At 44.2% G+C, this 21,708-nt stretch overlaps 1 protein-coding gene and 1 long non-coding RNA gene across 2 annotated transcripts in view; one reads left to right on the top strand and one right to left on the bottom strand.

The window, feature by feature from the left end:
* Window positions 1–21,708, bottom strand: part of fkbp10a (FKBP prolyl isomerase 10a) — a 346,331-nt gene that overhangs the window by 82,367 nt on the left and 242,256 nt on the right. The window contains exon 8 of the mRNA XM_082186736.1: window positions 14,858–15,000. Within this exon, the coding sequence (XP_082042862.1) occupies window positions 14,858–15,000 (143 nt within the window). The remainder of the gene's footprint in view (window positions 1–14,857; window positions 15,001–21,708) is intronic.
* The window catches only part of LOC309511573, a 246,062-nt gene continuing 225,133 nt past the window's right edge, over window positions 780–21,708 (top strand). Inside the window, exon 1 of the long non-coding RNA XR_014210684.1 lies at window positions 780–1,002. This is a non-coding gene — a long non-coding RNA (uncharacterized lncRNA). The remainder of the gene's footprint in view (window positions 1,003–21,708) is intronic.

Genomic DNA, 21,708 nt, shown 5'->3' on the forward strand with positions numbered 1-21,708 from the left:
GTCTGGAGACTGGCTAGGCCACGGCAGAACCTTGATATAGAGTTCTGCACTCCCGCCGGACCCGCGGGACCCGACGCAAAACAGAGCGGCGCGGGACAAATTTTGAAAGGTCATTGCGGGAGCGGGTGGGATGATGAAGGTGCACTTGCGGGTGCGGGCGGGGGTGATGATACGCTGCACTCCCGCAAATTAAATATGAGTGTAAAGTAAAATATATAAATGATTAAAGTAGCGTACATAATTTGTAGTTGTGAGGGAGATTCTGTTTGGCAGCAATAAAAACATTTTAAGCAGCCTAAACTTGGATGTTGTCGTTTGGGGTAGGGCGGGGCCTAATCTCACGCACACTTGTTTAGAGACAATTCCTTCCCGCTGCTCCGTGTTCGAATTCGAAAGCTTCAAGTTCAAAATAGACAGCATGGACGAGGAAAAGAGCACCTCTAGTGCTTCAGATATAGGCCTAAGCGCTTCAGATGTAAGCACTTCTCTAAAGAAAGGCACATTTACTACAAAAAAAAAAATCACGAAACCTCAAATCAGACATTTGGCAGTCTTTTTCGGTTGTGCATGATGGAGAGGGGAATCAACTACCTTTTGCCTGCTGCGATAAATGCCAAAAGGTGTTAACATACAACGGACACAAATCGCATTTTTTTCCAAGACCTTTCGTGAGACAGAAAGTGAACATACATCCTGCCTGCCATCTTGCGGGCATTTGCGGGTGGGAGCGTGACATAATATCACAGATGCGGGCGGGAGCGGGACTAAAAATGACATTAGTCCCAAACTAAGCCGTGGGGCTTCCGTGTGTGCCTGGTTCCTCTCGGGGACCCAGTGTTTCATTCGGGGCTCCAGCAGATGGTGTCATGTCACTCACGGCATCACAAGGCGGGCTTGATTCCTCTGGAAATGAGGATTCGACTACGTTGCCTCCCTCAGGAGTGTCAGCGTTAGTCGAGTCAGATCCAGAGCTGATGGCCATGCTTTCCCGGGCAGCTGAAAGCATCGGTTGGAGTGCCGCCGCCCTCCCCCCGAGCGCTGTAGGCTTTCCCGGATGTGCATCAGGACACTTCGCTGCCCTTGATCGTGAGGCAATCTTGGTCTGTATGTTCTCTGTCACTATTGTGACACAGGCATGCAGTCCTGTGTGCCGCCTTCACTTTCGAGGCAGTGCTGACTCAGGAGTTCTGTCAGAACCGACCGCAGTGGAACGCTAGTCCTTCCCTGGCCAACACTGACAGAACGCGGAAACTCGACCACGCCCCCTTGCTGGGACGCTATGCCTCCCACGCCCGGCCTGGTCGTTCCGCCGCGCACACTACTGACCTCGCTCTCGGGCGACATCGGTACCTGCGTGATCCTGGGCCAGGTGGTGTCCACTAGAGTGGTACAGACATGGGCTTAGCCAGGTTGATGTGAGGGGGTCTGAGAATTAATTTTCTCAGCTCCCCCATGTCCCAGGCTGGGCTCTTCGGCGGGGTGGCTTCGGCCACCAGAAGCAGACTCAGGTTCGTCTGCACTGATGGTCATCCATCCGTGTGGTCTCCTTAGTCTGCTTCCCGCCAAGGCCACCTCCATGCGGCTCCTCCCCTCGGGCCTTCACCGGCCCTGGGCAGGAGGAGGTCGCAGGAGGGCGGCGCTGCCCGTCTCCGCCCCTTAGACTGCCACACCAGCCTAAGCAGCACTCTTGAGACGGGCAGCTTGGTCGGCGGTGTGGTTGAGGACTGCGCCCAACAGTCTTCGATCACTCCAGAAGCAGACTGAGGCTTCTGCACTGACGGCCATCCGTCCGTGTGGTCTCCTTAGTCTGCTTCCCGCCGACGCCGCCTCCATGTGGCTCCTTCCCTCGAGTCTTCACCGGCCCGAGCACAAGGAGGTCGCTGGAGGCTGGCACCGCCTGTCTCTGCCCCTTAGCCGGCTAACACCTGGCTAAGCAGCACTACTGAGACGGGCAGCTTGGAGTTAGAGCTCAGTTCATTCAGCAGCTGGTAGCAGGACCACTCCTTCCCCCGGTGGAGGGCTGGGGGAGAATCTCGTTCAAAAAGAACTGATGCTCTTTCTCTGAGCCCCAAGAGGCTGTGGATGACAGCACGTGTCGCCCATGGGCCACGCTCCTCTCATCCCCCTCTGTCGCCAGACCCCTGCCAGAGCACGCCCCCGTGGGACGCTGGTCCTCCCCTGGCCTCCTCTGGCAGGACGCGGCTAATGACCGTGCCCCTGCACAGGGCCGCTATGCCACCCTCGCCTGGGCCGGTCATTCCGCCTCGCTGCACCACCGACGGTACATCTGTGGTTCGAGTGACCCCGCTGGCGCAGTTTCTGGGAGCCTGGCTAGAGCTCCCAAGACTGTCCCATCAGGCTGAACCATCAGGCTCGGCTATGCGATTCAGTTCGCGCGGTCTCCTCCCCGCTTCAGGGGAGTCCGCTTCACTATGGTCGGTGGCAATGCCCCTGTCATGAGAGCGGAGGTCGCCACCCTACTGGCGAAGGGTGCGATTGAGACTGTCCCTCCAGCTGAAATGAAGTCCGGCTTCTACAGCCCTTACTTCATTGTACCGAAGAAATCCGGTGGGTTACGGCCAATCCTCGACCTGCGCGTCTTGAACCGCTCCCTTCACAGGCTGCCATTCAAGATGCTCATGGCCAAACGCATCCTCCAGTGCGTGCGGCCGCAGGATTGGTTTGCAGCGATCGACCTGAAGGACGCCTACTTCCATGTCTCCATCTTATCTCGACACAGACTGTTCCTACGGTTTGCTTTCAAGGGGCGGGCATACCAGTACGCGGTTCTCCCATTCGGGCTAGCCCTGTCTCCTCGCGTCCCTCCGGGAACACGGGGTTCGCATCCTGAACTATCTCGACGACTGGCTGATCCTAGCTCACTCTCGAGATCAGGTTTGCGAACACAGGGACCTAGTGCTCCGGCACCTAGCTCGTCTGGGCCTTCAGGTCAACTGAGAGAAGAGCAAACTCTGCCCCGTGCAGAGGATCTCTTTTCTCGGTATGGAGATCGACTCGGTCGCCATCTACGTGCAGCTTACGAGCGAGCGCGCGTAGTCACTGCTGACTTGTCTTCGCCAATTCGAGGACAAGAGTGCGGTTCCACTGAAACTATTTCAGAGGCTCCTGGGGCATATGGCATCCGCAGCCGCAGTAACGCCGCTCGGATTGCTTCATATGAGACCGCTTCAGCTTTGGCTTCGCGATCGAGTCCCGAGGTGGGCATGGCATCACGGCACGCTCCGAGTTCCAGTGACTCCGGCCTGCCGTCAGACCTTCACCCCGTGGTCGAACCTCAGTTTTCTTCGGGCCAGAGTGCCCTTAGAACGAGTTTCCCGACATGTTATTGTATCAACAGATGCCTCCACCACGGGCTGGGGCGCCATGTGCAATGGACATGCTGCCGTGGGCTCCTGGACAGGACCCCAGCGCCTTTGGCATGTCATTTGCCTCGAGTTGCTGGCTGTACGTCTCGTCCCTGCACCGCTTCCGTGCATTGCTCAAGGGTCAGCACGTACTAGTCCGATCAGACAATACCGCGACAGTAGCGTACATCAACCATCAAGGTGGTCTACGCTCCCGCCGTATGTCGCAACTCGCTCGCCACCTCCTCATATGGAGTCAGAAGCATCTGAGGTCGCTTCGAGCCATTTATATCCCAGGAGACCTGAACCAGGCGGCCGACGAGCTGTCCCGGCTTCGGCCTCTCTCTGGGGAATGGAGACTCCATCCCCAGTCGGTCCAGCTGATTTGGGATCAGTTCGGGTACGCACAGGTAGACCTGTTTGCCTTCCACGACTCGTCCCACTGCGACCTGTATTATTCCCTGACTGAGGGCACGCTCGGCACGGATAAACTGGCGCACAGCTGGCCGCGGGGCCTACGCAAGTATGCGTTTCCCCCAGTGAGCTCAGGGAGGACGAGGAGCAGGTCATTTTGGTTGCCCTGTATTGGCACAACCGGACCTGGTTCTCAGAACTAGTACTCCTCGCGACAGCACCTCCCTGGCCAATTCCCCTGAGGAAGGACCTGCTTTCTCAGGGACGGGGCACCCTATGGCACCCTCGCCAGCGGTGGTGGCTAGCATCACATCCGCTAGAGCATCGTCTATGAGACATGCCTATGCGTTGAAGTGGAACCTATTTGTCAACTGGTGTTCTTCTAAACGTCAAGAACCCACGAAATGCCCGATCAGTGTCGTGCTTTCCTTCCTGCAAGAAGGGTTGGAGCGAAGGCTGTCTCCCTCCACCCTGAAAGTGTACAGTGGGTACGGAAAGTATTCAGACCCCCTTAAATTTTTCACTCTTTGTTATATTGCAGCCATTTGCTAAAATCATTTAAGTTCATTTTTTTCCTCATTATTGTACACACAGCACCCCATATTGACAGAAAAACACAGAATTATTGACATTTTTGCACATTTATTAAAAAAGAAAAACTGAAATATCACATGGTCCTAAGTATTCAGACCCTTTGCTCAGTATTTAGTAGAAGCACCCTTTTGATCTAAAACAGCCTTGAGTCTTTTTGGGAAAGATGCAACAAGTTTTTCACACCTGGATTTGGGTATCCTCTGCCATTCCTCCTTGCAGATCCTCTCCAGTTCTGTCAGGTTGGATGGTAAACGTTGGTGGACAGCCATTTTCAGGTCTCTCCAGAGATGCTCAATTGGGTTTAAGTCAGAGCTCTGGCTGGGCCATTCAAGAACAGTCACGGAGTTGTTGTGAAGCCACTCCTTCGTTATTTTAGCTGTGTGCTTAGGGTCATTGTCTTGTTGGAAGGTGAACCTTCGGCCCAGAGCACTCTGGAGAAGGTTTTCGTCCAGGATATCCCTGTACTTGGCCGTATTCATCTTTCCCTCGATTGCAACCAGTCGTCCTGTCCCTGCAGCTGAAAAACACCCCCACAGCATGATGCTGCCACCACCATGCTTCACTGTTGAGACTGTATTGGACAGGTGATGAGCAGTGCCTGGTTTTCTCCACACATACCGCTTAGAATTAAGGCCAAAAAGTTCTATCTTGGTCTCATCAGACCAGAGAATCTTATTTATCACCATCTTGGAGTCCTTCAGGTGTGCTTTCATGTGTCTTGCACTGAGGAGAGGCTTCCGTCGGGCCACTCTACCATAAAGCCCCGACTGGTGGATGGGTGCAGTGATGGTTGACTTACTACAACTTTCTCCCATCTCCCGACTGCATCTCTTGAGCTCAGCCACAGTGATCTTTGGGTTCTTCTTTACCTCTCTCACCAAGGCTCTTCTCCCCCGATAGCTCAGTTTGGCCGGACGGCCAGCTCTAGGAAGGGTTCTGGTCGTCCCAAACGTCTTCCATTTAAGGATTATGGAGGCCACTGTGCTCTTAGGAACCGTACGTGCAGCAGAATTTTTTTGTAACCTTGGCCAGATCTGTGCCTTGCCACAATTCTGTCTCTGAGCTCTTCAGGCAGTTCCTCTGACCTCATGATTCTCATTTGCTCTGACATGCACTGTGAGCTGTAAGGTCTTATATAGACAGGTGTGTGGCTTTCCTAATCAAGTCCAATCAGTATAATCAAACACAGCTGGACTCAAATGAAGGTGTAGAACCATCTCAAGGATGATCAGAAGAAATGGACAACACCTGAGTTAAATATATGAGTGTCACAGCAAAGGGTCTGAATACTTAGGACCATGTGATATTTCAGTTTTTCTTTTTTAATAAATGTGCAAAAATGTCAACAATTCTGTGTTTTTCTGTCAATACGGGGTGCTGTGTGTACAATAATGAGGAAAAAAAAGAACTTAAATGATTTTAGCAAATGGCTGCAATATAACAAAGAGTGAAAAATTTAAGGGGGTCTGAATACTTTCCGTACCCACTGTATGTTGCCGCCATTGCCGCACATCACGATGCAGTCGATGGTAAGTCTCTGGGAAAGCACGACCTGATCATCAGGTTCCTGAGGGGAGCGAGGAGACTAAATCCTCCTCGTCCTCCCCTCGTACCCTCTTGGGACCTCTCAGTGGTTTTAACTGCCCTGCAGAGTGCTCCCTTTGAGCCTTTGCAATCAGTGGAGCTTAAGTTCCTGTCAATGAAGACAGCGCTCCTGGTTGCATTGGCCTCCATAAAGAGGGTAGGGGACCTGCAGGCATTTTCAGTTGACGAAGCGTGCCTGGAATTCGGGCCGGCTAACTCTCAACTTGATCCTGAGACCCCAGCTTGGATATGTGCCCAAGGTTCCCACCACACCCTTTCGAGACCAGGTGGTGAACCTGCAAGCGCTGCCCTTGGAGGAGGCAGACCCAGCCTTGGCACTGCTCTGTCCAGTACGCGCCCTCCATGCTTACGTAGACAGAACACGGTGTTTCAGGACCTCAGACCAGCTCTTTGTCTGTTATGGTGGGAAGCTGAAGGGAAAGGCTCTCTCCAAGCAAAGGTTGTCCCACTGGATAGTGGACGCCATTGCTTTGGCATACCAGCAGCAAGGTCGTCCATGCCCCCTTGGTGTGACGGCCCACTCCACTTGGAGTGTGGCATCCTCTTGGGCTCTAGCGCATGGCGCCTCGCTAACATACATTTGTAGAGCTGCAGGCTGGGTGACACCTAACACATTCGCGAGATTCTATAATCTCCGAGTGGAGCCAGTTTCTTCTCATGTACTCGCTTCAACTAGCCGGTACTAGATTCTGCTCAGGTGTCTTCGCTTGCTCGCCATTCCTCTCCACGGACGGGATGCGTGCGATATTTCCTCAGGTGAGCCTAATAAGCCCTGAGTCTCCTCCAGCACTGTCGACATCAACGCCAGAGTTATGCCACCGGCAGCTTTCGCGCTTGGCTAGGTGCCTCCATGTGTATGGTTCCCCCTCTGGGTGACCCCAACATGTGTATTTCCACTGTAAGCCTCTCTGAGCATGTGTCTTTCCCTCGGCAAGCCACCTTGCCACCCCTGGGGTTGAAACATTCCACCTGCGGCTGGACACCCCAGTGATACTCCATATGCAGCCCCTCTGGGTCATATGTGTATTCCGTTTTCTATACTCGAAGGTGATAGGCTTTCTAAGCGAAACCCCATTCGTCGTCATCCGACGTAACGTCTCCGTTCCCTACTCAGGGAACGAGGGTTACATACATAACAGAGACGTTCTCGCGCATTCATCTTAAGTGCATTTTTGGGAAACGCTCGTGGAATTGCTGCGAGCGTTTGTAACCTTGCACGTAGAGAGCGCTCTTAAGAGCTAAGATGCATCGTTATCGGGAAACCCGGCCCTGGACAATGACATTGTGGTTTTCTTTAGAGCGGCTATATATATATAAATGAACCAAATTAATAACTTTTTAACAACAAAAATTAGCCATAAGTGAACTTCCTTAAGCTGGACTGTGACGCTATTTTCTTCTAGAAACAAACTTTGTTGCATTATTTTCCTGTTATCTCTGTAAAGCTGCTTTGAAACAATCTATATTGTTAAAAGTGATATATAAATAAAGGTGACTTGACATACTGTTAATTTTCGTAAATGGAAATCCATTAATCTGACAGTTTTTGCTCAATCTGCTGTTTCCTCTCTTCATGGTCTTTCATCAGCTCCTCTTGAAGACAAGATTTAACAGTTGAATCTCTTGTCTCTAATCTGGACTCTTTCACTCCCTTAAAGTCACACAATGTCACTTTTGCTCGTACTGCCCCTTGGTATAATGACAAACTACGCTCAAAGAAGGCAGGTTGATATAAAATGGAGCATAAGTGGCGTGACTCTGGCTTCGATGTATTTGATCAAGTTTGGAAAGACCGCTCGGGGGAATGCAATTGAGTCTACTAGAACTGCTTATTTTTCTCAGACTACTGATGATAATCAAAGCAATCCTAGGCATCTCTTTCAAACTATAAACAGACTCCTCAAAGTTAACATTGGCACCTCTCTGCCTGTTTAAAATCAGTTGTGTAATAATTTCCTTAATTTTTTCAGTTCTAAAAATGTACAATGTCCATACCCTAATTCATGCTACAACTGTTTCCTCTTCAACACTCTGCTTTCCTAGTTTCTCTGGCACATCTTTTACTAATTTTTCTCAAATAAACTCTGAGTTGCTTACTAGGGAGGTATCACGTATGAAAGCCATCACTTGCACGCTTGATCCCCTCCCTACAAGCTTATTTAAATCTTTTTTTAACTCTTTGTGTCTGGCTGTTCCCAGCATTATTAATGACTCTTTGTGCACTGGTGTTGTACCAGCAGCATTGAAAACTGCTGCTGTAACACCAGTTCCAAAAAAGCATAATATTGATTTGGACAATTTAAATAATTATCGCCCCATATCAAACCTTTCATTTCTGGCAAAAACTCTAGAACGAGTTGTGGCTTTACAGCTACACAATCATCATACTGTTAATAATCATTTTGAGCCCCTTCAGTCATTTTTTTTTTTATTTTTTTTTTTTTAAACTCCATAGCACAGAGACAGCTTTGGTCAAGGTCTCCAATGATCTGTTATTAGCTTCAGATTCTGGTTCTCTCTCCATCCTTATCCTTCTTGATCTTTGCGCGGCTTTTGATACTGTCAATCACAACGTCTAACTCAGCCAATGTAAAAATGTCTTTGGTGTTTCTGAGACTGTTTTAACCTGGTTTAGATCGTTTCTGTCTGATCGCCGCCCGCATGTTTTTATGAGTGGTTTCAGGTCTGGGCTTTTAGGCCCCTTGCTTTTTTAGCATTTATATATTTCCTCTTGGATTGCTCATAAGATCACTTGGGCTTCATTATCCCTTTTATGCAGATTATACTCAGATTTATATTCACTCTAAGCATGGTCGAAAAGTGGATGTTTATTTTCTCTCATTGTATTTCTGAGATAAAAATATGGATGACTCCAAAACTTTTTGTGTCCTAATAGTGATAAGACAGAGGTCTTGGTTATTGGCTCTCGCCATCAGCTTCATAAAGCTGGTTCACTAATGTTAAACATAGATGGCTAAAAACATTTTTTAGGGGTTTGATTCAAGTTTGTCTTTTGACCATTTACTGTTGTGTACATAATGTGCAATTTACTGTTAAGAATTTTTTCATCAATTGCATTGTGTGCAAAAGTCTGCTGCTAGGATCCTGACTGGAGTCAGAAGAAATTAACACAAATCTCCAATACTGAAGTACTTGCAATGGCTGCCTAATGCTGGACAGTACAGCACTTTGTGCAATAATGAGTAATAACAACAAAAACAAAATCAAGAAAACACGGCTGTTATTCTAAATAGCAATCAATGTACGCAATAAATGACTTGCAACTGAATTAACAAAACATTCATAAAATGTTAGCTCACCACTTATTAATCATTTATGAATGTAATGTTTTGTAAATGATTAATTCATCATTAACTAATAACTTATAAGTGACTATATAGTCTATGACTATAGTGACTATGAAGTGTTACCCCTTCAGTCAGTACAGTGATAAGAGTTCTCCTACGAAGAAGAGTCAGCACAAATCGACGAATCTGCCTCCGTCAGCGAAGTAAAAAACTTCCTATTTCCATCCTGCATCCTGATGAAAAGCCTCACTGGAAAAGATCGGTAAGGCCTTGTTCCCAGCTTGTAGAGATCTGCCATAACATTCAAATCGGGTTTCCCTATCTTAGCCATGGCTTCACGTAAAATAAGCTCCTAGTTTTAGTGGCTGGATCATTAAGGGCGCTTTCACACTGGCAGTTTAGTGCGGACCGGGGCACGGTTCGCATGAAAAATCGCTAATGTGAACGCTGTCATCGGACCCGGGTGCGCACTAGAGTACCGAACCCGAGACTACCTGGAGGAGGTGGTCTGAGCTCGGTTGCTCCCGAACCGTGGCGCGGTTCGCGTTAATGTGCAAGCAACACGGACTCGGGTGCGCGCTTGTTCAGGAAGTATAGTATCCCGCGCATGCGTATCACTGTCGAATATCATTGTTTCCTCACACGAGTTGTATTCTCCATGCGTTTTCCGTGTGCGTTTGCGATGACGTAAGATCACTGCAAACGCACCTGGGTTCGATACAACTAATTGAGTGTGAAACCAGACCAACGCTGCGGGGGGCGCCGGGAACTAGCGCACTCGGGTTCGGACCGCAGCAAACGAACCCAGTGGAAAAACGCCCTTAGACACACAGTTCATTATTCATTATATTTAATGAATCATCCAACAGACCACTCAAGACTGTAACAAGCAAAGGTCCAAGCAGGCTAAAGCAGGCTCTGAGAAGTCTGCTTTCCACTGATTATAATCAACATTTATTCCCATACTGACACTAGCCAGGTAACTTGTGAACCTCAGAGACATTCCAGTTGGGGAAAGTTGTCCACATACAAAAGCACAGGCCATAGGAAATACACAGAAGACCATAAAAGGACTTCTCTCCATTAATTCATAGACAACCCTTTCTATGAATGAATATTCCAGGACATTGTGTGTATTATTACTTTTTGCATATTGTTTTTTGTATTTATACTGTTTTATAAATGCCTTATGATAGAACTACTATGTAGAAGTTAAAAGGGGCACTATCTCAGTGACTCTCCCCTCTTCTTCTTCTTCTTCTTCTTGATGTTCATTTTGAAAAGACTAAGAGGTCCATTTCGACCTCAACGCCGCGGGACCCCACTTTGCCCCGGACCCAGTCCTCAACACAACCGCCATGTTGTAACTTTCCTCTCTCATGACGATGACTGAGTCAGGCTAACATGGCATGATCTTAAATAGTACCGAACCAAGTAAGAAATACATTTTTCTGTGACCATGAAAAATATCCTTTCTAAGAGTTGATAGATGATCAATACTGATTGTTTGCTGGATGAACAGGTTAATTGAATATAATATTAATTCGGTGAAGATTTAGAATAATGGTCCATCATTAATAAGTAACTATGCAGAAAGTAATGCAGGACTAGGACTACATTTACACTTCAGCTATTACTATTAACTTATATAGAAACAAGCTTAACTAATCAGTAAGTCATATCCAATTTAGGAGATAGTTCCTTATTAGGTGATCAATAATTACTTAATGAGATTAATCTAGTCAAATCAAGTCAAGTCACCTTCATTTATATAGCACTTTTAACAATATGGATTGTTTCAAAGCAGCTTTACAGAGATAATAGGAAATTACCATAACAGATTGTTTAGGCTTTACAACAGCTCTAGGATAAAGTTATTGTCCAGCTAAAGTTAGTTTTGATATACTGATTCACTTCCATTGCGAAGATCATTAGTTATTAACTTAGGGGCCGCTAACACAACACCGTTCTAACAGGAAAATCCTTAATGCGCTCCGGCTGCCCATCCACACAAACAGTGCCTGGTGTCTCGAGAACAATCTCCCTGAAATAGGTTAGAAGGTGCAAACAATTATCCGTTATCTCTGCGCAAACCTCAAAGCGCAAACCCGTGAAAACGGAGAAGCGCATTTCGTGTTCAGTCCAAAGGTATGCGCATTTGAATATGCGTCTGCGTAGCCATGTGAACCCGAACTATCCCGACAACATTTTATCTGTACAGAGGTAAAGGGAAGGGAAGGAGGCCTTCACAGGGGATGGCTTGGTTTACACTCCAGGACTGCGTTGTCATCGTGTCCAGGCAAAGGTCCTTCATCAGATCTGGATACAGCGGACTGCGGTAAACCTCGGATAAACAAAGAGACTAATATTAGCGTAGACGCCATCCTTCTTATGATGTAACAAGTACATCAGGATTTATGGGGAGTGTTCCCGGTTCCGGCTGACCTAATCAGAATTAGCCTCATTAATAACTATTAACTAACTGACAAATTATAAAGAACATTATCGTGTGTCTGAGATGTAATCAGTCATCATTTTAACTTTGAATATAGTCATAATATACATCACTAATTACTCAAGTGTTACCTAGTCACTATGCAAGAACTACTTGTGATTTGGACCATTATTTTAAAGTGAAAATGTTTTTTTCACTTTAAAATAATGGTCCAGATCATTAGCAGTTCTTGAAGATTGTCTATTTTTTACTCAGAACATGGTCATAAAATGCATCACTAAATAGTCAAGTACCTAGTCACTCTTCAAGGACTACTAGTGATTTGGAGTATAATTTAAAGTGAAAAAGATATTTTAAAATAATGGTCCAGTTGACTAGTAGTTCCTGCATAGTGACTAGGTAACACTTGAGTAATTAGTGACCACGTTGAGAGTAAAAAAAGATAATTGCTAACGTATCAGACACGTTAATGTTGTGATTAGTAATTCATATTTATTTATAATTTGTCAGAATTACCTGTTAGTTCTTAATGATGCCAATCTCATTAGGTAACTATTGATTACCTAATAAGGAACTATCTCAGTCCTAAGTTTGATATTACTTACTGATTAGTTAAGCTTGTTTCCATATTAGTTCATATTAGTAGCTGAAGTTGTAATGTAGTACTACTCATTTGTCCTGCATTACTTTCTGCATAGTTACTTATTAATTACTTATTATTCTAAAGTGTTACCATTAATTCTTCTACATCAAGTTATTTCTATTAACTGACCCACATATTTGTAAATTATTATTCATATTTGCCTTGAGCTAATTTGCTATCTTCTGTTGGTAACGATGAAGCTCAATAAAAACCACTCTTGGTTTCTCTCCTGCCACTGACTTGGCCGTGAGTGTTCTATGTGCTCTGTCGATCTCTGGAGGAGTCAGGAAAATATCCTTACTAGATACATTCAACAATGATTGAGAGGAGGGCAGATAAGGAACCTCAATCAATTCTGGTAAGCCGACTATTCTAATGTTGTTCCGCCGTCTGTGCGACTCGAGAACGGTGACTGTAGCCTAGCGTTACTTTCCGACAAGGCCACACGTGTCTTCTCCAGAACAAGTAGACTCTTGTTACATTAGTGTTGGTTTTAAGTGAGGTAATCTTCTGACTATGGTGACAGTGGATTGAATCAGATATATCTTAACTTCTGATGAAATGGCAGCTTTAAAAGAGTCTATTAGCGAAACCGGTGGCCATTAAGTGAACTGCATTCATCAACTTATTGCACTTAATGTACAAGAGACTGAACTTGATTGAAGGCCCCGATATAAGGCAAAGTTTGTTTTATTTCTTCACTTAAAAACCATATTAAGTTCAGTGCCATTGTCTCCTAAAGCATCAGGTTTAGGATCCTTCTTATGTTGCTTCGACTATTTAGAAGTCATGGCAAAGACATAAAAATGCTCTGATATATTTCTGATCAAATTAGAATAAAAAAAAAAAAAATAGGGTAGTCTGAAAATAAGCAAAGATTGCACTTAAGGGGAGCAATTGACACACGTCTAACTCCATTTGCAAATAAACTTTTTTAAATGTATTTATTTACTTAGCATCAAATACACAATATCAGCAAATTATAGCATGAAAAAAGTGAAAGAGAAAAAAAAGATAAGATAATAAGATCATTTTTATAATTAAAAATGATTGCACAACAGCCCAGGAGGTGGTGACATGCATAACTCACCAATCGCCATTAAACAGAAGAAGAAGAAAAAAATGAAGTATGGCATGTTTCTTAATAGCGTCTGATTCCATGATGACTGTGAAATCAGTGATCCATTGACAATGTCTTTATGTACTCACCATGCACGCAACGATTCAGCTATGTCTATTAAACCTTTGACAAGTACGATCACAGTGGAACATTCAAATCTGCATTGGCGCTGCTGTTGACCCAGAGAGAGCAGATACGTATGTACAAGTATGAAACAGCTTAACAAACAATCTTTTCAACCACACAGTATCATTATTTCTGTGTTAGAATAAATTTAATTATCACAGTAGTACTGGGATATAAGTTTATAGTTCGGATATAAACACTGAAGCACACCAGTTAGCGAACAGACTCCACTTTCGAGAGGGGGCTCTAGCCTGAGTGATGGTGTCTATCACCACTGGTGATAGCCTACTCAAGTCTTCCACATCCCGTGCACGGGCCAGACGTGGAGATGCCAGAGGCGTGGGTGCGGGTGAGCTTGCACAACACCTGTGCAAGCAGGCTTTCTGGGGTAAACGCATATTTGCGTAGACCTCGAGGATAGCTGTTTGCCAGTGCATCCATGTTTAAGGTGGGCCTTGATCAGGGAATACCACAGAGGACAATGGGAGGGTTCCTGGGAAGCGAACAGATCTATCTGTGCTTCGCAGAATTGACTCCAGATCAGCTGGACCCCCTGGGGGTGGAGTCTCCACACACCTTGAAGCGTCATTCGCCGTGACAGTGTGTCTGCTGTGCGATTGAGCTTTCCTGGGATGTGACTGGACCGATTCCAAAGGAGGAGATGATGGGCGAGTCGCGACATTAATGTAAGCCGCCATGGTAGTTTATGTATGCAACCATCGCCGTGTTGTTTGTCCGGACCAACACGTGCCTGTCTCAGCCGAAACCCCCACAGGGCAGAAATACTGTCAGCAACTGGGGCAGTTGTAGCCTAATGGTTAGAGAGTTGTACTTGTAACCCAAACATCGCGGTTTGAGTCTCAGTACCGGAATTTAACCTGAATATTCCGTTTTTAAATGGAATTTGATGGGCATGTCAATAGTCAATATTTTTATTGACCCTTGTTTTACTGAGCTTGCAATGCATTCTGTGTTTGGGGTTCAAAGTAAAGGATATAAATGTAACGCTTCCTTGAACACTTCCTGCAATAAATATATATTTCCGAAAGTAGCATATTTTTGGTGATAACCTTTTGGAACAGCCTTTGGAAACCTAGTAAAGAGATTCATTATGTCTCACTATGTTTGTGGTGCAATTACATTGAAACATCACTTTGCACAATCTGCATTGAATAAAAAAAAAAATGGTTATAATTATTATTATTTTTTTATAGTATGGTTACTGACCTCCATTGGTGCCATGTGCGAGGTGGGGTGGCACAGTGATCTCTCTCCTCTCTAACACACACATGCCCTGCAAACCTTCATCCAGACCAGAGATCAACTTCCCTTGACCTAACGTGACACGCGGGGGTTCTGGGTAGTCATCTCTGCAGACAATTCATTAATAATGCTAACAACATTTCTAAAATAATAATAACTGTACACAACAATAACAACAACACAGTAAAACTCAAAAACAGGTTACACATTCAACTTGAATTATAAACAGACTTTCACAAATCCACAGAAAATACTTTGCAGTTTTCCCGAGATTTAGATTTAGAGTTATATAAATATGAATAAATATAAATATGAATTATCAGGTTGATCATTCAGCCGTGGCCAAAAGTATTGGTAATGACATACATTCTAGGTAATTGTGCAGATCAGATGCATTATAAATAATTACAAAAAGTTTCATTGGCCAACATACAGTAAGTTAACTTTACAACAAAAACTGTTTTTTGGCCCTGGCACAAAATGACCAACTAACATAATTTCACTAATCATATCATCAACACATGGGAAAGTGTGAACAAGTACTAGTCAGGTGAAATTAGAGGCAACCACTTCATTTTAATCATGATCCAAACAAAGATGCTACACACATGTAACATGAGCAATTATTTTTTATTTAATAATAATAATAATAATAATAATACATTTGATTTATATTGCGCTTTTCTCAAACCCAAAGTGCTACAACAATAATAATAAAAACAGTAAAAAAGATTTAAAAAACAAGATTACAAAGAATACAAACAAACAAGCAAAAAATAAATAAAAATAAAATAAAAAAAAGTCTTTAGTATAGAAGCAGAATGGTCTCAATAATATTTCATGCAAAAGACAATGCACACATGCATAGCCAATTTCACATGCATGAAACCTAATTCACGTGCACAAAAAACAATTCACATGCATGAAAAAAAAAAAATTTGTTTCCACTTGCAAATCACTTTTCACAGGCTTGCAATGCTTTTGTGAATTTCTGAATATATTGCAGATTTTTTTACGTATTTATCAGAGAGACCAGAATAAAGTGCATTGCAATAGTCAAGCCTAGACATAATAAAGGCGTGAACAAGCCTTTCTGCATCAGGCAAGGAAAGAGAAAGTCTAAGTCTGGAAATGGTCTAAAGGTGGAAAAAAATGTAGTTCCCTATCTGTCAGTCACTTTGACATTGTGTAGAAGTGATGATATTAGGGGTCACACTTGGGAGCCCCAATCATCTCTGAAACTTCAGAAAAGGCCAATAAATTTGCATGCACCACTCCCCGAGACATATTGGTATAAGGGAGGCAGTGTGCCCAGTGTGTCTACTTAACAAGCTCATTCCATTCATCTTTGTTTGCTGGGAATTCTATGGCGCATAGATACGTTTAGTTAGCCTGGAAATCCAGACCTAAATCTAAAAGATTAATGGTCTGGTGTCGATCAATGAAAATCGGCCAGCTCGAGGGGCGGTACCAAGCATACATTTGAAAATCTCACAGCACGCAATTGGATAACAATACGACCAATCACAACAATAAACCTCATACGCTTAGCTACCAGGGGAGCTAACTGGTAGATTATACTCTTCCGGTCGGCAAAACAGCAAAAACACCCTACTTGCAAAGGAACGATTCGAGCGCCGTCTTCTGTTCCTCTTTTGGGAAAAAGCCAAGTCTAACTCGTTCATTGTAGCGGCCAAAGCCGTTTCAAACCACTGCTATTTATTCATAGGCATCTTGCAATGTTTACTGATGACTTCGACGTCACACGCTGTCGTCATCTGTTTAGCTCGCCTCTGGCCCGCCTATATCAGATAACCCGATGTGATTGGTGCAGCTCAGATCGAGGGGCATATTTAATGAGCTCCATGGCTCGACACCAGAGTAACTCGCTGAGCAAATTCAACTTGTGCTCTCGCGAGAACTCTGGTTTACCAGGGTAAAGTTTAGTGAGAGCTTCCCCTGAGTGCTTCAGCAAAAGAGCAGTTATCCTCTAAAAGAGCAAAATGCTGACAGAGAGTGTCTTTTTAAAGATGCCTTTCCTCTTGTGTGTTTCTGGAGAGACTTATTGGCCTCTGATGGCAACAATCTCTGTCTCTCTGCAAGTCCATCAGGCCAAGGAACTCAAAGAGCTACACAAGGATAGTTCTGAGTCGGGATTGATACAGGAACTGCACTTGGTGACTGATTTCACTCTCAGAGTAACTAAAGTCATAGTGCTGGCTCTCAGCCAGGCGATGTCTACCATGGTGGTCCAGGAATGCCATTTCTGGCTAAACATTGCTGAGATGAGGGACTCTGACAAAGTTCTCTTTCTTGACGGTCCCATCTCACAGGGTGGCCTATACAGCGAGTAGCCTCTACACTGTCGAGGGCTTTGCCCTGCAGTTCTTGGCAGCCATCAAACACCTCTTGCCCCAGCATGACTCTAGCACCACCTTTAGTCTGCCGACGGCACGCACCCCATCTACTTGTCGCCGAGGGCAGCTCGCCTGCCACACAAGCTCCGCTGCAGCCCGAGTCCACAGCCCCGCCACAGCGTCGAGCCTCCCGCAGGAAAGTTGCACCGCCCGCTCATCAGGCGACAGCCAAGAACCTGAAGAAGGCCTTGAAGCGTCTCTGAGATGGGCAACCTAGGAAAGGCAGGGACTGCTCTGTTCCAGGGAACGGTGTGCAGGCCACTCCTTCCCCCGTTGGAGGGCCAGGGAAAAAAAGCGGCACAAATTTCCATCTTACCACCCACCCGAGTGGCGACAGACACCACATTTTCAGAAAAAGAGCAATTTTCTCATTATCTTGGTTACACAGTTCACAGTTTGAACTTTCTAGACACGAGTATCTCGCCTTCTCATGTTCAACCATGACTCACACAAATTCTTGCTCTGGCCAGTATGACATGCACAGCTTCCGCTCCCATCTCAGGCCAGTTGCAGTGGGGATACAAGGAGCAAGGTAGGTGTCTATATGCACCCAGAGTCACAAATTCAGGATACTAAGCCTTCTGACGTGGCAACCATTGTTACACTTTGCCGCCCTACCGCAGGTACGTCAGTAATGATTGTCCCATATGTACCACTCATCAGGAGTCTAGCCATATGATTGGCACTTCCCAACCCATCGCACTAGCTCATTATGACAGTCAAACTTGGCTATGTGATTCAGTTCGCCAGGCACCCACCCAGGTTCAGTTGCATCCTATTTACCTCTTTGGCAGAGAAAGATGCCCCTGTCCTGAGTGCAGAAATTGCAGTCCTCTTGGCGACGGATGCAGTAGAGCCGTACTGAAAAAAGGCGAAACCAATCCTAGACCTGGTTCTACATTGGTTCACGGCAATAGACCTGAAGAATACATACTTCGATGTCTCGATACTACCACAGCGTTTCTTTGGTTTGCTTTGGAGGGTCAGGCATATCAGTACAAGGCCCTCCCCTTCGGACTGTCCTCGTCACCTTGTGTCTTCATGAAAGTCGCAGAGGCTGCCTTTGTCCATTTGAAGGAAGTTGGTATCCACATTCTCAATTATTTCGAAGACTGGTTGATTCTAGCTCACTCTCGAGATATACTGCGTGCACACAGGAACCTGGTGCTCAGACAACTCAGCCGATTAGGGCTTCAGGTAAACTGGGAAAAGAACAAGCTCAGGATGGAGTTGGAGCTCAGGATGGAGTACACAGGGAAGCATGTCTCATGAACGAATGCGTACAGTCGGGGCTGAACTGTCTGAAGACATTCAGGGGGAAGACAGTGGTTCCACTGAAGCAATTTCAGAGGCTCCTCAGGTAAAAGGCATCCTCCGCACTGGTTTCATACTCGAGTCTCAAGATGGGCATGGCGGCCCAGTACACATTGCGTGGTCATCACACAGATCTATCACCGTACATTCATACATACATCTGTTTTTCTGGGGTACCCTGACAGCTATGGTCATAGGGGTCATTGAAATCAATAGTTTAAGGGACCATTTCTCAGTTAAAGCTTTATTTCACTGTGTTATATTAAAGTGTCCTCTCCTTGAGAGAAAGAATGTATTATCTTGATGTTTTGAGAATACTCTCCTGTTTATAGTTAGAGCCTGGCCAAATCCAACCTTGAAGAAGCTGTGTGTCAGTGTGTGTGTTAGTCTTTTTGGTTACAGGTTAACCCTCTGAGGTCGGCTGTATCGCCGGCGATACCAGCTCGCTTTTTTTTTATCAGTGTAAAAGAAACTCGTAAATACTCTGTTGACTTTGATTTTCCATAGGAGTTTCATACATCAATCGATTCTGTTAAATGTGTATTATTTTTGTGTGTATACTCACAATAAAAACAAAGTGTTGTGCTTTTTGCCAAATAAAGAAAAATAAACACGAAGCGAGTTCTGCCTTCTCTCTGCCAGTGAAGTCCATTCTGAAACGCGTCCGAAAATGAACAATAACTCAGCGAATACTCAGTCAAACAGGCATACAGACACACAGGCATGAAGCTTGAATTCTCTTCTTTTAAATGAAGTAATTTATATAAAAAACAAATATTCTCATCTTGTGAAATCTGTATTAAAAGAGAGCGATTCCAGTCGAGCTCATCTCAGCTCATTACGTTTTAATCGGCCCCGCCCACGGAGAGCGCGCGCTATTCAAACGCAAATGACTGAGACGATCCCATACAAACTGTGAACGCCCACATATCAGCTCGAGAAAACACAAGTTTATTCAGATGATCAGTGTACTTGTCTACACTGTCTCGCAGCGCTGTGAGGAATAATACTAATGGAAAACGTACCTCAGAAGTGCTGGTATTTCGAGGAGCAATGGATGGAATACTGTAGTAAGTTTTTTTTCATTCTCAAGTAAATCGCGTTTCTGTGTGAATGAATGAACGAAAGAGATGCGCTGTTTACCACAACTCGCAAAAAGACGGTTTAAATTTGAATTGCGTTTCTGTGTGTGAATGAATGATCTGCTTTTAGCAAACTATTTTGCTATACTGAGTAAAAATCGACTGAAATATGTTGAAATAAAATGTATTTGTATAAGCAACGTATTAAACTGCAAATTAACATTTATATTCCTTATAATAAAAACGAAAGACCTATGTTACAGACAAATGAAAGACAACATTTCGTTGATTAGTTTTGGATAGATTACACATTTTTACTGTAAAATATCTGCCACCTCAAATAAGCTTTTGTTTGCCAATTTTTGCTAATATGTTAAATATAGTATGTTTTGTCAATGTAGGCTATATTCGAAGTAATGAATCCTTAACTTTGAAATATGTATGATAAAATGTATACTTTAGTTTTTACAAAGAAAGATTACACTTCAATTGTTGTTGTAATTGTAACCTTTTTAATAAAAATATATATATTTACAAGGTAGATGTAAACAAATTTTAAAAGGTAAATATAAGCCTTTTCTTTAAATAATTTTTATTGTGTTTTATTATTGACAAATTTGGGGAGAGGATACATATTCCAAAACTGAAAATACAGTATGAGAATTAACTGCACAATTACTAGACATGTTTTCCTTGGATATTATACAATTTGCAAGCAAAATTTGTGCAAAAAAAATATAAAAAAATAAATTGACATGCTTCCAACTGTGAACCAATTTGGTAGAATATATATATATATATATATATATATATATATATATATATATATATATATATATATATATTGCTCTTGCATTCTTTCTTGTGGCAATAGGTGACACACCTGAATGAATGGCTCATTAAGTATGCGGGCCCCATTGTCTCCTCAGGTGTGAACCACTACATATGCATGATGCTGTTGAATGGTTGACGCCCCTTGCGCATATTGCCTTTACAAACAAAAAGTGTTTTACAAGATTTAAATCAATGTATTGTGTTATGTAAATGATAAGGGCAGGATGATTTTCACATCATTTTGAAGAAAAAACTCTAGGCAACGACATCAATTAGTCAAAAGTCTTATTGTCACATATTTAGTATGTGTTTTGTGGCCTTATTTCAGAAACTTTAGTTTTTAGTTTTTTCAATAACCATGCATAAACATTATTCTCTCAAAAATACAAACATGTACATGCATGTTGCTCACATATTATGGTAGCCCTGTTTGTGCTAAATAGAGTGTAATTATACCTTTGCCATTAACATGTTTATAAGCAACTGAAAAAAGCACAAATGTCAGGGCATGTCAGAACATCTCAAGGACCCCAAAAACCCCTCAGACCCCAGAGGGTTAAGGAACCACTGGCATTATTGGAGATTGCTGAGTTGTTGTTCGAGACAGGCTGGCGCCCAGCAACCAAAATATGCGACCTGGAAAGTCAAGACGTGCCTAACTTCAGGGTCCGAGTGTCAGCTGCCTAATCGATGGAGATATGCTTCAGTCTATCTGCATATGTGTGGAAAATTACTATATTTATCTATTTCTTTGCCAATGAGGATCATTCAACCTGAAGCAAGGACGTAGCTTAGACCTTGGTGAAGAGTATAACTGCTGTGATCTTTGTAACTGTAAGCGGGGCGGCCTACAAACTCCTTGTGAGTCTTGAAGCTGACTTCTGCTGATGAAACCGCAAACTATCTTCAGTAAAACTTTTCTTCAATTTATTATAATTCTGACTCTGGGTCTTCATTCATCATATTTGGTTCTGGGTCTTTGACTGTAAATCCCCTTACAGTCCCTTAATGGAAAAGGTGTGACTACAGTCTAAGTGGAAGAGAGGGGGTTAAGCAGAAGCAGAAGGATGTTAAATCCTTCTGGAAGTGGAAGCAGAAGGATGTTAAATGCCTCAGGAGGTATGCCACTCTAAAAGGTTTGAGGACCACTGGTTTAGAATATTGCCAA

Source organism: Leuciscus leuciscus (assembly GCF_965113295.1).
Source record: "Leuciscus leuciscus genome assembly, chromosome: 12".
In the NCBI taxonomy this organism is placed as follows: Eukaryota; Metazoa; Chordata; class Actinopteri; order Cypriniformes; family Leuciscidae; genus Leuciscus; species Leuciscus leuciscus.